Raw genomic sequence first — 15,223 nt, 5'->3', positions numbered from 1 at the left:
AAAAAAGAAAAAAAAAAAATACCAAGGCTCCTACTTAAATAATGGGTCCATTGCAACAGGCGATTCACATTCTCCAAGCCAGCTTTGTATATGTAGCAACCAGCTATCCAAGAAAGCCATGCAACCTTCAAAACTGCTCCATCACATGGAGACCAAGCACCCTGCATTAAAAGACAAGTCTTTTTCGAAAGAAAAAAAAAAAAAAAAACACGAACATGAAGAACAGAAGCAGTTATTGAACATCACCACTTCATCAAATGTGTCTGCACTGACAGCATCATTCTTAGTGGCTAACCGCACTGATAAAGCTAAGAAGCCCTTTACTATTGGTGAAGAGTTGATCATGTCTGCTGCTGAGGACATTTGTCATGACCTTTAAGGAGAGGCTGCAGTTCAAAAGGTGGCACGTGTTCCTCTTTTGGCTTGCACTGTAACTAGACGAATGGATTAAATAGCAGAGGATACTGAGGCACAATTGTTAGCATTAATGGGAACCGTGGTATGGAATCCAGGTTGACAAGTCTACCAATGCTGACAATAAGGCAACAATGCCTGTTTTTGTGTTACATGTTTTCAGGAGGATATGCATAAGGATATGTTATGTGCACTTTTGTTGCCAACCAACACCACAGCTGCAGAATTATTCAAGTTTTTGAATGATTACATATCAGGAAAACTGAATTGGCCATTTTGTGTTGGTATATGCATGGACAGAGCAGCTGCCATGACTGGACGGCTTTCTGGTTTCACTACTCAGGTCAAAGAGGTCACTTCTGAATGTCGAGTCTATGCACTGTGTCATCCATAGAGAAATGCTGGCTAGCTGAAAAATGTCGCCTGAACAATATTTTGCAAGATGTGACTAAAATTATTAACATTAAAGTACATGCTCTTATCTCACATCTGTTTGCACAGCTCTGTGAGGATATGGATGCAGAGCACACACATGTTCTCTCAGCGAGAGGGCTTTCTAAAGGTAGATCACTGGCCAGAGTTTCTTAGTTACAAAAGCTGCTCCAGAGATTTCAGAAAAACAGTCACCACTAGCAGCACATCTCTGTGACACAGAATGGGTTGCAAAACTTGTGTGACACATTCAACCTGCTCAACAAACTCAATCTGTCACTTTGGGAGAGATGGACAACTGTGTTCAAGTCTGCAGATAAAGTAGCTGCATTCAAAGCCAAACTGGAATTATGGGGGCGACAAGTGAACACTGAGATTTCTGACATGTTTCAAACATAGCAGAGATTCTGAAAGAGACTCAGCCAGGGCCTTCTTTCTCCCAGCTGGTGCATGATCACCTATCTCAGCTTTCAAAACAGTTTAAGCATTACCTCCCAACCACAAAAGACCCCCAAACTGGGAAAGAATGGATCCGCAACCTATTTGCGAATAAACCAGGTGAATCGACTTTGTCCGTGCTAGAAGAGCAACTGCTTGAGATCACAAATGACGGTGGACTTAAAAGTCTGTCTAAGACAACTTCAAATTTCCATACATTCTGGATTCAAGTCAAGGCAGAATATCCTGAGATTGTCACAAAAGCACTGAAAAGCCTGCTTCCATTTCCAACTTCCTATCTTTGTGAAGCAGGTTTTCTGCAGTGACAGCAACCAAAACCAGATTACGGAGTAGACTGAACATAAGCAACACACTTTGTGTGTCACTGTCTCCCCTCAGTCCCAGATGGGACCATCTAGTTGCAGGAAAACAAGCTCTGCCTCCCACTGATTCTACATTATGTTGAGCTGTATAATTATTTCATTATATACTACAATGTAAATATAATAAAAATAAAGTGCACAATAAATGTAACATGCTTGAATCATCCCCAAACCATTCCCTCTCCCCTTCGTATGGAGAAAAACTGTCTTCCACAAAACCGGTCCCTGGTGCCAAAAAGGTTGCGAACCACTGGCCTACAACATATAGGCCAGGTGTTTTACATACATAATATCTCAACATCACAATTACTGAGAAAGATATTTCCACTGTTTTACAGATAGATTCTAAGGCTCAGAGAGGTCTTATATCTAATAAGCAATGAGACCAAAATTCAAATTAGTCTGTTGGACTCTAACTAAACTCTAAACTTCACATACAATAGATTAGAAGATAGATACAAAGTTAAAAAAAACAGTCACAGACCAGTATCAGTAGTATTGACGTTATCTTTAAAAAAAATAAATAAGTAAGTAAATCAGAAGAGGGAGAGGTCAGCGTTAAAAGTATAGGAAAAGGAAAGTCTCAAAACAATGGCAGCACATACAAGCATAATCCAGGAAGAAGACAACCCTAACCGAGGACCTGACCCATTTAAATACTGTGGGACACTGGCCTAACAGCATTAAATAAATGCACCATTAACTCTCTCTTTCTAATTATAGTATATAAACAGCCAGTCACCTTCCAGTTATTATGTATCTCCTTTCACAGCTTGGTGACAGGAAAAACGTATTTTAGCCTGGAATGTGAATGTTAGGTCCATTTCTCATTGTAAATTAGTAATTTGGCACCCACATGTTTATACATCACTCCCACGTGAACTTAATATCATTCAATCAATCAGTTATATACTATTGCCCAAGCCCCATCAAACCAGAGTTATGGAAAAGACCAAATTCTGATGAGAACCTGGACCACACTGAATTCACCACGGTAAAGACATTCTAAGAGGCTTCTTGGCAGCCAGTCAAATGGTGTTCCCAAGCAACACAGTGACCTCAAATGCACCTTCTACTTGAACTCCATCAGTGAAAGTCCTAATATTTCTACCAAATTTTAAATCCACTCTTCTTCTTGAACCCTCTTCCTATCTCAGTAAAACCACAGAGCATCCATAGTGATAAAAAAATGGAATTTGGAGTAAGGCAGACCTAGGTTCATTATGTTAACTCCACCATTAACTAGCTGTTTGACTTTGGACAATTACTTAAATATGAGACTCTATTTTCATATAAAATGGACTAAACACCTATGTCAACAGGCCTGTTGTAAGGATCACGAGATAATTTATTCAACAAATACGTGAGTTGCTAAATGTGACAGACACACTGTGCTAGATGATGGACACTGACAACTATCTACTACTCTGCCTGACAAATAGTAGGCATTCAGTGAATGTTATGTTATTACTATTGTATTTCATCAAATCTAGAATGCCACTAATAATAACATACAGCATTATTTTATGTGCTTCTAAGAATGGAAAAATGTCTGCCAATTAAACTATGGCATAGCATTAATTATAAGACATACCCTGACATACCCTGATTTCTGATGTTAAAATGTGAAAAAAACACATACTAAAATTGATTAAATAAGGTATTAATTCAAGCCTTCATTATCTTTGGCTATGCTCTTTGGTTTCCCAGTCTTTGGTCTTGCACTCTCCAAAGTATCCTCCAAGATCTAGATTACACACCTCACTTTAAACTAACCCCTCTCCCAATCTCTTATTTAAAATCCTTCATGCTTCACACCAGGAAAACGTTTAAACTTCTTAGAATGGTATTACAGGCCCTTCACCCTTTCATCCCTCCCAGGTCACCTTCTCAACTTCACCTTACCAGCTCTTCAACAGACCTAACTAAACCAGATTGCATTAACTATGTTTGGATACTTCCACTTATCTTTGCCTCTGTTCTCTATTGCTCTAACTGCCTAGACTTCCCCAGGTGCCCTTTCCCCTCTTCACTATGTGTTAAAATCATACTCAATCTCTAGTACCCAGTTCAAACACCACCTCTGTAGATCTTTCCAAGATAAATGTCTTTGTGCTCTAGGGCAAAATCAATTGGTCATTCCTCTATAACATAATCACAGTATATACTGTGATTAGGAGACCAACCAAATTAAGAACTCCTCTAAGGCAGGAACTAAGGCTTACCTATTATATTGCCTGACAGCAAAACACCAAGTTAAGAATTCAGTGTCTGAAATATCTGTGTCATACCTGTGTCTGAATTCTGGTTTAACCACTCCCTAGCTACATGACCTTCGGCAATCTACTTAATCTCAGACTCAGTATCTTCTTATAATGGGGATAACAAAACCTACCCTAGAAGGTAAGGATTAAATGTAAAATGCCTGGCACACTAGAGCACTCAACAAACATGAGTTGTTATTATTATCATCATTATTGTTTTACTATTTAAAAAAAAAAAAAGACAGGGGACACTCATGTATACTTAGTAAACTGGTTTCATTCATATTCTTTTCTTCTCTACCCATATATGCTCTGACTTTGGCTTGGCAATTTGGGTTACAGGTGGCGGATATACTCTTCATGTACAGGTAACACATGTAACCTGTGCTAACATTCAAATACAGGTATGTTACAGAGGAACAAGGCCAATCCATTTCTAAACCTTCCTGAGTCTTGCTTTCAGTGTTACCTGACCCCTCAAGCCTCCCCATTAATTCCTCGGTCCTATCTCCTCACTCAAGATAGGTTTCCACTTGTGACCATACGTAAATAGGGCAATGCCTAACTTTCTTGTTGTTGGGTAAATAATAACATCATTAATTTACCCAGTTTTTTAATTGGCATTCGCAAGAACTATTTCAGGTTGTTAATGGGATCTAATGGATTAGATACAGATAAACGTATTAATGCAGAGTATCTGAGTAATCATTAGTAAGAACATTTAAATCCCTACTGACTCTTACAAAGAAACTTCATTCTTAAAATTTAAAAGCAATTAGTTTACATAGCAATGATAAGCCTTAACAAGGTACAGCAGTAAGCAGAAGGCCAATATTCTTACATCAGGCTCTGCCATCAGCTAGTCGTGAGACTCTGACCAGGTACCTTGGCATCTCTGCTCTTAATTTATTCATTTGTAAAACAGAGGGGTTGAGAAGGTCTCTTTCAACTCTAAAAAGGATTAAAAATTAAATTTTCACTAGAAAACTGAAAAGAACCAAAATCAGATATCCACTAAAAACTCAAGCAACTCACTTAAGCCATTCAGACATACTTAAGAATACACATGCAAACTTCACCTCAATTTTAAAAATGAATATACAGACACAGTCTATAACTGAGATGAATACAAGTTACAAGGGAACTAATTTACCTCACAGCCACATAATTGTTCTCACCTGGTTTTCTTACTTCTACAAAAAGGTTAAGTGGGATTTATTAAGATAAGAAAAATATTAGCGAAAAATTAGCAAAGCTGTTTTCCCATGAAAACCTAACTGGACCACCTGGGGAGACAGCTTTGGTTCTTATTTTCCAGTCAAACTATCATATTAGCCACTTATTTAGTGGATTGTTGAGCTCTGCAGAAGAATAATTTTAATAGGAAATTTATTCTTCTTCTTTACTATGGTGGCCAGGCATTGTTCTAAACACTTTCATTTTTTTTTTCAAATTTTTTTTTTCATTTTTTTTTTTTTTTTTTTTTTTTTTGAGACAGAGTCTCACTCTGTCGTCCAGGGATGGAGTTGCAATGGCCCGGATCTCAGGCCTCTGCAGGGGCTCCGCCCTCCCGGGTTACACGCCATTCTCCTTCCTCAGCCTCCAGAGGTAGCTGGGACTACAGACGCCGCCACCTCGCGGCTTAGTTTTTTGTGATTTTTTTTAGTGAGACGGGCTGGTTTCACCGGCTCTAGCCGGAGGCCGTCTCGATCTCCTGCACCTCTTGATCGGGGCCCTTCTCAGCCTGGATCCAAAGCTGCTGGGATTACAGGCTTGAGCCACCGCCGCCCCGGGCCCCACTTTTCATATTTTTAACTCATATAATCCTCACAACAATCCCCTAAGTACTCTTATTATCCCTGTTTTACAGATGAGGAAACTGAAGCACAAAAAGGTTAACTGACTTGCCTGAAGTCACTCAACCAGTCAGGTGGTGGAGCTGGAATATAAACGTAGGCAGACTGGCTTCAGAGTTTTTCCTCTCTATGTGTTATTAATATACTAGCATATTAAATAAAATAATGAGCAATAAAATGAATCAGGGTGATTGTGTTAACTCAGCTACAAACCAAACCATATAACCTGAATCATTTAACCTCTTTTCCCATTTGGGTAAAAAAGGAAGTTGAGCTATATAATCTTTAAAGTTCCTTGCAAGTCTAACATTCCATGATTTATGATCCAGAAGCCAAACACCAAAACTGTGGCACAGCAAACAGCTGTCCACTTTTGTCCTCCTCTTTTTATCCTTATCACCTTATCTCCTTACCTTTTTCTTCTGATTCATCTTCCTAAGTTCTTTTATTTACCAGCTGGCTGTCCAGTAACAGTTACACTGATAACCTTGAGGGAAATATAATTTAACAGAGGTGGACACTATCCCACAGACCACACTCTACTATCTCCAAACTATGCAGACTAAGACCTGGGACTAAAAATAGACCAGCCATTACTTCACTGGGCTGTAGAAAGGTCAGTGGTGCCTGAGAACAGGTCAGACCAGACCTAAATGTATGTATGTATAAGTGGATGGATTTATTCATTTTTCATAAAACAGTAGGATATAGGAACGAAGAGCATGGGCTCTTACAATCTCCACAGTTACCTATCCACAATTACTATCAACATAATCAGTTACCTAATGGCTCCAAGATTCAGTCTCCCCCATCTAGAAATAGAGCTAACAACCTACACTGTAAGAGGTGTTTTTAAAGAGCTTACCACAGCGCCTGATACAGTAAGCACTCAAAAAATAACAGCTGCTGTTATTGCCACTACTACCATCACTGTTGTTATTTACAATTTCCATATAAAAGCAAGAGCTCCACAGTCTGATCTGATTTGATTTCAAATTCTGGTTCCATTTACTTACTAAGCATATAGCCTTAAGCAAATTACTGATCTCTCTAAGCCTGGGTTTCCTCATCAGTAAAATGGAGATAATATATCATCTATCTTACAAAACTGTTGTGAACACTGAGATAACATATGTAAAACAGCTGACACCTGGTTCCTAACTGCTCAATAAATGTTAATTCCTTTCTCCTTAATGACAAGCTTACCACACTTCTGCTAATTCAATTTAAAGAAAGGAAAGTAGAATTATGAGATCCAGGGAAGCCAACTTTCTTTTCTCTATTGTCCTGGCTGTGGGGCAGATACCAGACACTCCTCACCCAGGGGACTCCTTTATCCTCTTCCATGATTGATAAGACTAGAGAACCTTTTTTTCAGGCTATCTTCAAACTTCTAATACAGCATATGTATCAATGTACACTGGAATCCTCAATAACTGGTAAGAGTTTCAAGTGGTCCTGAGACCAAAAAGTTTGAGAACCACTACTCTAAGGTATAAAAAAAGCTCACAAAGCACATGGATTACTCTATGAATTACAACTTTACCAAATTTAGCCTAAATAAATTTACCCAGTTTTTTACCCAGTTTTTGTGTATTTTACACAAAATAACCTAAAAACTTCCCACTTTATGATTAAATTTCAGTACTTCAATCTTCAAAAAAATCACTTGTTCACTAGTTATTTATGAACAGTCAATGATAGAACTGGATTTTAGGATTTATATCTGATTTCTAGTCCAAGGTCTTTCTAATACAGCAGGTCATCCTCAATTAATAAGAGATCACTATGTTTTCTTAATCAATATATTAAGCTTCTTGTTATAGAGATTATGAAAATGTTACATTTACAGTAGATTAATTATATTTTCCTTTGACTCCCTAGCAAATAAACAATTTTTAAAGGGTTTTAGTTTTTTGTGTTTTTTTTTCAGACAGTGTCTCACTCTGTCACCCAGGTTGGAGAGCAGTGGTGCTATCTCAGCTCACTGCAACCTCCGCCTCCCGGGTTCAAGCAAGTCTTGTGCCTCAGCCTCCCAAGCAGCAGGCACATGCCACTACACCCAGCTAATTTTTGTATTTTTAGTAGAAATGGGGTTTCGCCATGTTGGCCAGACTGGTCTCGAACTCCTGATCTCAGGTGATCTGCCAGCCTTGGCCTCCCAAAGTACTGGGAGTAAAGGTGTAAGCCACCATGCCCAGCCTAAATTTTAAAAGATTTTCTGATCAGTCCCTATACATACCACACTTGCTTGGTGATGGGAAGAAATAGGTGACTAAATATCAGTCTGAGTAAACAACTAAGACTTTAAAGGCATATAACTTAAGTTACAAAAGTAATCCAAATTTATACAAAAGTATAAAGTAATACAAGACTTATTTGTATTACAAAAGTAATACAAATTTATACAAAAGTAATTTGTAACCATGTTACAAATTTATAACCATGTTTCAAGTCCTCAATCTTCAGTCTTCCCTCTCTATATCATTTTTTAATTTTAAAAATACTATGTTGACTGAAATACAAAACCAAACACACACATACACACAAATTTGGTGTGTGTGTGTTTTGGTTTTCTTCCTGCTATTTTTAAGGTACTGAAAGCTAGCATTTAATGACAAATCAGCCTATAGCAAAGGAAGACTTCTATAAATTTGTGGAATGAACGAATGATTTGTAAGGTATTTGTTCATGAGCTTTCTCTGCTGGCTTCTTTTAGCATTTACTAGAAAAGGAAAGACCTGAAAAGGCAAATACACTGGGCAGGAACCCTGCTGAATTCTGACACTCTCTCATTCCCAAAGACCACCTCAATACCAGGCAACCCACAAACCAGCTGTGATTAATCTGTACAAGTTGGGCAAAGTCTTCCAAACTTTTATTAGGTCAAATCCCTATTCCAAAAAAGCTTTATGTATCTCCAATATATGCATATTTATGTATTAATTATACCCATCTATACTTATGTACAATGTAAAACAAAACTGTTCAAAATAGAAGTTTTAAAAGATGACAAAAGGATGAAATAATTTTACCTTTCATTTATGAATAGTACAAAATATTTTGATCTAAGAAATTATCAATAACAATGCCTTCAGAACAAAACTGAAAAGTTTCATTTTTTTAATCTTCATTAAAAAAACAAAAAAGTTTTTTAAATAAATAAAATCGTCATTTAACATTTTATGATACAGTATTTCAAAAGTCTGGTTCAAAGTTCAGGATTAATTTGATTTTGAAACTTAATTATAATGGCTATAAACTGAAAAAACAGACCTCACGAAGGCAGAATACTCATAATATAATATATACACTTACAGTCAAGTTCATTGTGACTGACAGTAGATGTAAAACCTTACTTCAAAGAGTTAGCTTAGGCCAGGAGTGGTGGCTCATGCCTGTAATCCCAGCACTTTGGGAGGCTGAGGTGGGCGGATCATTTGAGAATAGGAGTTTGAGACCAGCCTGGCCAATATGTTGAAGCTCCGTCTCTACTAAAAATACAAAAATTAGCTAGGTGTAGGGGTGTGCACCTATAATCCCAGCTACTTGGGAAGCTGAGCACAAGAATGGCTTGAACCTGGGAGACGGAGGTTGCAGTGAGCTGAGATCAGGCCACTGCACTCCAGCCTGAGTGACAGAGCAAGACTCTGTCTCCGGAAAAAAAAAAAAAAAAAGCATTAACTTAACAATTTTTAAATTTTTGGCAAACTTCTTGTCAAGTTTACTAAAGTGTCATTGTATCTGTAATTTGGCTGCCAAAAAGCTAGTACTAGAAGGAGAAACCTCAGCTCTGTTGTCATTTTCTTGTTGTTCACTTGTGCTTGCATTATTGGTATTACTGTTACAGAATCTTTACAGGAGTCTTAAGACATGTCCTTACTTTTCTTTTCTTTCCTTTTTTTTTTTTTTTGAGACAAAGTCTCACTCGGTTGCCAGGCTGGAGTGCAGTGGCACGATCTCAGCTCACTGCAACCTCTGCCTCCCCAGTGCAAGCAATTCCCCTGCCTCAGCCTCCCGAGTAGCTGGGACTACAGGCGTGCACCACCACACCCAGCTAATTTTCGTATTTTTAGTAGAGACGGGGTTTCACCATGTTGGCCAGAATGGTCTCGATTTCTTGACCTCAAGTGATCTGCCTGCCTTGGCCTCCCAAAGTGTTGGAATTACAGGCGTGAGCTACTGTGTCTGGCCCCCTTACTTTTCTAATACTGTCTTCTCTTACTCCATGGGAGTTTTGGGCACACTCCTTTGGGGCCTACAACTCAAACATACCTGAAATCCCTACCCAGCACACTCAATCATTCTCTTAAATGCTTCCCAGATTCGGACTGAATTTGAAGCTAGGACTAATTTTCCACGGTCACCCGAGGTCAAATAAGATTCTTAGGTTCTTATGATCTGGGCCTTCACCCAAAAGCTGATCCAAAACCAACCTTCAGGATAAACGGACAAGTATAATCTTTTCAGGATACTCATGCTAACACACTTAAAGATGATAAAAAATAGTTATAGCTTCCTGTCTTTACAACATTTATTCCACTCAAGAAACATTTGTAAATGCCAACCAACTCATTGACGCAATCATTTACAAGTGTTATCTTAAATACACTACACTATACTTTCATTTACAAAAGTGTCTGAAAGAAAAAGTGTGGTTTGTGCCCCATCGGGTGGCCAAACTGGAAATTTCAAACAAGTTGCAGCAAGGCAAGTTAACTCTACCTAATCAACATAATACCTTTGGGAAACTGAAGCCTGTAACACAAGTGTTCCCATGGGAGAGTTCTATAAATGAAAATTTTAATAATGTTAACGGTAATGTCTCCTTATACTTGAACATAAGGGAAGAGTAGTTCATGCAGAACCTCTCCTTTCCAAAATCCTGCAATAAAAAATGAACTCATCATCATCCCTTTTAAGTTAAATATGAGAGTTTCACTGGGTTAACATCTTACTCACAGATCAAAATATCAAAAATTTTTGAAAGGATATTATTAATTTTAAAGGATGCTATTAATAGTTCTGTTAAGTTCTGTCCTCTTCATATATCAAACATAATTAAACCATTAAAAAACACAGAATTTTAGAGCTGGATGAGTCCTTAAATAATATGGGGTTGTGAGCTTAGAAATCAAGTCCAATTCTCTAACATTAAAGAAACTTAAGATGTGTCTTAGCTGAAAGAACAAATGATTTCATCAGGATCACACAGTGTGACCTGACTCTCAATGCTTACACATGCTCAAGAGACATACACATATTCCTAAACAAGTGGCTCAACCCCTCTGAACCTGAGTTTCCTTGCCTGGAAAAACAAGGTAGATAATCTTTAAATTCCCTTTAGCTCCAAAATCCTGTAATTTAGAAACCTTGTTATTTTATTACAAAACAAAGGGTACACTGAAAAGAATCATTCATAGGTCCCAAGAAACCAAAGACACACAAGGCCCTAGGGAAAGTTAGCAGCCTAAGATACCAAATACATTTGCGTCTTCTGCTAATATTCTGCAAAATATTAACATGGTCATATTAGTCTATTTGGTTGAAACCAGGCTCAGTTAATTTTGATAAGTCAATTGCAGAGCTTTAAAATATATAGTCACTAATTCTAAATTTTAAAAAAGCTCTTACAAAGATTTACCAGTGTTCTATTTTATATGCCAAGATTTATACTCAAACAGATTACTGGAAACAGGAATAGTCTCAGCTTGTTTGTAAAAACTACTTACAAATGGATCAAATAGATTTTCTTTATATGGCTTCTCCATGTTGGTCTATTATTTTATGCTTTATTATTCTGCCTATGAAGACTGAATCTATGAACACCACAACTTACTTTTCAACTAAAAAACATAATAGTTTTCAGGATATTGATGGGTTATTACCATTAACAATTTTATCAATTCAAGGAATAAAAACCATTAAAAGTTAAATCAAAAACATGACCTAGAATGAACCTTGAAAAGCTCTGGCCCTATATACTTACTTTATGGAAGAAGAACGAGCCTGGGAAAGGCAAAAAAGATTGTACCCAGGTCTCATGGCTAACATATACAAACACTAGTATTTATTGTATTACCATATATACATATTATATATAATTAAATATGATTATAGAGGTAAAACAAAATTTTCAGATTCTAATTCTCTGTTTATTTCAAGTAATATTTAATATAGCAAAATGACACAAAAAACCAAAGAAGCTGAACAGCTCATATTGATTCATAACACTAGAAAGCACCCTAGGCTAGAAACCAAGGGTAAAATACCAAAATTTCACCATCAGTGCTTGAAAAACAAACCCCAGCATCTGTTCTACTGATAGTGTTTTAAGAGCATCATCCTCATATGAGAAACTACAGTTTAATTCATTGTGAAAAGGTCCTTTTCTCTAGCGAATTTTATGGATGTCCTTTTCCCCAAAGTTTTAAACTGCTAAAATTCCTGAACTCTAAAGACTCTCATTTACATCTCTCTATTACTTTTAAAGGAATAGCACCAACTCTTCGGAAACACACAAAACGTAGATTCCAACCCTATAAAATATTCGTTGATTCCAACTTACAAAGAAAAGTGCGCCTTATTTAATTTTGCCTACCAAACGATGAGTTTATCTAGGACAGGAGCCACATAGTAGGAACTCTGCAGAATCAAATTTCAATTATCCAGAATAAATGAATTTTTCAAAACGTAATTTATAACTTGCCTGAGAAAGATAATGCAGACACAACATAATCTCAGGAACTTTGCCCCTCTGTGACCAACCTACAGTAAACATTTAGGAACAGTATCCAAGTGGACTATGTGACTGAGGAGCCCCAGAATCACTGTCGTTCCTCCAGCCACAAAAGCGACATTACAAATTAAGAGGGTTGCATTTTCAAACTAAATCGTATGCTTCTCCTTCCAGCTTCAGATATTGCAAATTAATACAATTCTATGAAATAGTTAAGTGTTGAAATACCTAAAACGAATCATGGCATACATCCAGCCACTATTACTTCAGCCCAAAGCATTCCACGCTATGTAACAAATATAAGATGTGCTTCAGCATGCTCCTGTCCTGTGCCTCTATGAAGAACTGGCAGTGGTGCTGAAAATTACTACTAGAAAGATGAAAGACCAATACCCTTCTTTCAATAAAAACCATCACTTGGACTCTAGCCAAGGTTTTAAAACTGAATGTTATTAGAAACAATAAATCAACTCTGCGGGCTGAAATGGTAGTCCCTTATTTCATTCATTCTTACAAAGCATGGGCACAAAACACTGTAAGAAACTAAGTGACAATAAAGCATTAATAATTCCAGGCCTTTCACTTCTAGCAATAATCAAATACTCTAGGTTGCAAGTGAATTTATTTCACAATATTCAAGATTCTGTTTAACCTACCTGCATCTCTTTCTCTGTCTTCTTCAATTATTACAATGGCTGTATGAATAAATACACTCACTGCTATTGCCCAAACATCCTATCACTAAACTTATATAAAAATCAAATGGAGAACTAAAATAGTTTAATTCATAAAATCTAGCTAGGTTATGTGTGTTCATATTGATTTTATATTCTTTGTTCCTGCACACAAAATAGATGTGAATTCCTGGAGGTTACAGATAAATCGGTCTTTCTCTATCCAGGAGCTGAATTGCCAGCTACTGAGAATAACCTACCGCAATGCTTAAAGTCTCTTAGGTATCTTGTCTTCTGAACATATAAATGGGTTCATTATCTTTATTTTTCCCTGTATTAACGTAAGATTCCTTATTATCTATTAAATACCTTCCAGGAGTGTTAACACAGAAATTGGGAGGGAATGGGGAGCACGATTCCCGTAATACACAGGTAAGGTACATTGTTTACAATATACTAATTTTCTCCCCAGCTAGCAAAACTTAGCAGAAAATATAAAAATGTAAATAATTCTCTTCACTCCTTCCTCTTCCCTCCATTCCAAAACAAGAGGCAAAAACAAAGATTTTATTACTCTGTAGACTTCATGCAATCAGTAGAGTCTTATTATCAAAGCAGAACAGTTGATTACAACGTGTTTATAAAAACTATAACCACTGCCTATGTGACACACACTTAAGTCAAGTTTCAACCCCGTTACAAAGCCTTTGTCAACAGTGGGCAAGAGGGAAAAAGCCGAAGGGCTCTTTGGAATCAAGGAAATCACTGGAGGGGCTTCTCTTGGAAGAGGATTCCTTGGTGAGAGGTGGAGAGAAACAAGACCTAACCTCGGCGAGGGGGCGCTCGCTGAGGGTGAGGACAAGAGGTCAGGGCGAGTGGGGAGAAGGGGATTAGCGCGACACCGCTGCGACCGGGGGCTGCCCTCGCACCGTGACTCCCCAACCTGCAGCTCACCCTCCCACCGTTCCCCGGCCCCGGCCCGGGCAGCGCCTTTCCTCCCGGCCCTCCGCCTGCATATCCGTTACCCCGGCGGCAGTGGGGCTGCGGGGGAGGGGAAGGACAGCGGAGCCGGGAGGCGGCCGGCCGCGGCGGGGATGCCGCAGTGGCTCCCCGCGGCAGCGGGTCAAAGTCTGCCCGGGCACAGGGAGGCAGCCGAAGCGGAAGGCGGCGGTGGACGTCAGGACTGGTGAGATGGTGGACCCTCCGAGTCCTCCCACACCCCAGCCGCTGCCGGTACCTCATACTGGATGTATTGCTTCCTCCACTCGGGAGTGATGTGCGCGGAGAGGTGCTCGGCGAACTTCATCCTGCCGTTTCCCCCTCACTCCCACTCGGGTCCAGCAGCTACAGGCGGCGGCGGCGGCGGCGGCAACAGCGACTCCGACTCCTCCCCACATGGGCCCCGGCGCGGCGCGGCGCTGCGCTTCTCTCCTCCTCCGCCGCCGCCGAGGTCTCTTCAGAGCCGCCCGCCCGCCATCTTCCTCCTCCTCTCCATAGCCCCGCCCCTCCCCGCCCTCTAGACGTCATCGCCATGGTAACCGCCTACACCGCCCTGACGAAGGGGGCGCTGTAAGGGGTGGGGCTTAGATACGTTTCTTAAGACTCCGCCCCTTGTGGGCCGTAAGCGATGAAGGCACCTCCCCGGACCTCTTCAGTCTGGCTCCTGTTGGCCTACAGCTGCTCTCTATCGCCAGTCTGGGAAGCAGCAGTGTTGTTATTGCAATTAATATTAATACTGTAGCAACAATAATCCACACAAGACGTTTATATTTACAAAGAACTGTGCAAATATTTTTCCATTTTGATATTTATTCTTCATAAAACCCTTAAGAAATGGATCAGCACTAATCCAAACTAAGAAGCTGAAACAGATAGTTCAGAACTAAATGTATTTAAAGGAACAGTATTTTACATACTCTAGGTGCTCAATAAATGCTCATTGAATTTAATTAAAGCCATCAATGACAAAAAGTGCATGCTATTTCTGAATTTCAATGTAGTTGTCTAGTCCCGGGGCTATCAG

General features: G+C 39.0%; 1 protein-coding gene across 1 annotated transcript in view; it reads right to left on the bottom strand.

The window, feature by feature from the left end:
* Positions 1 to 14,696, bottom strand: part of XPR1 (xenotropic and polytropic retrovirus receptor 1) — a 262,511-nt gene extending 247,815 nt beyond the window's left edge. The window contains 1 exon segment of the mRNA XM_017888797.1: positions 14,438 to 14,696. Coding sequence (XP_017744286.1) covers positions 14,438 to 14,506 — 69 coding nt within the window. The 5' untranslated portion in view covers positions 14,507 to 14,696.
* Positions 14,697 to 15,223: the final 527 nt, after the last annotated feature.

Source organism: Rhinopithecus bieti, unplaced genomic scaffold, assembly GCF_001698545.2.
Source record: "Rhinopithecus bieti isolate Rb0 unplaced genomic scaffold, ASM169854v2 scaffold_15676, whole genome shotgun sequence".
NCBI classification, from domain to species: Eukaryota; Metazoa; Chordata; class Mammalia; order Primates; family Cercopithecidae; genus Rhinopithecus; species Rhinopithecus bieti.
Note: the sequence above shows the minus strand (reverse complement) of the source record. Positions and strands in the feature narration are given on the sequence as shown.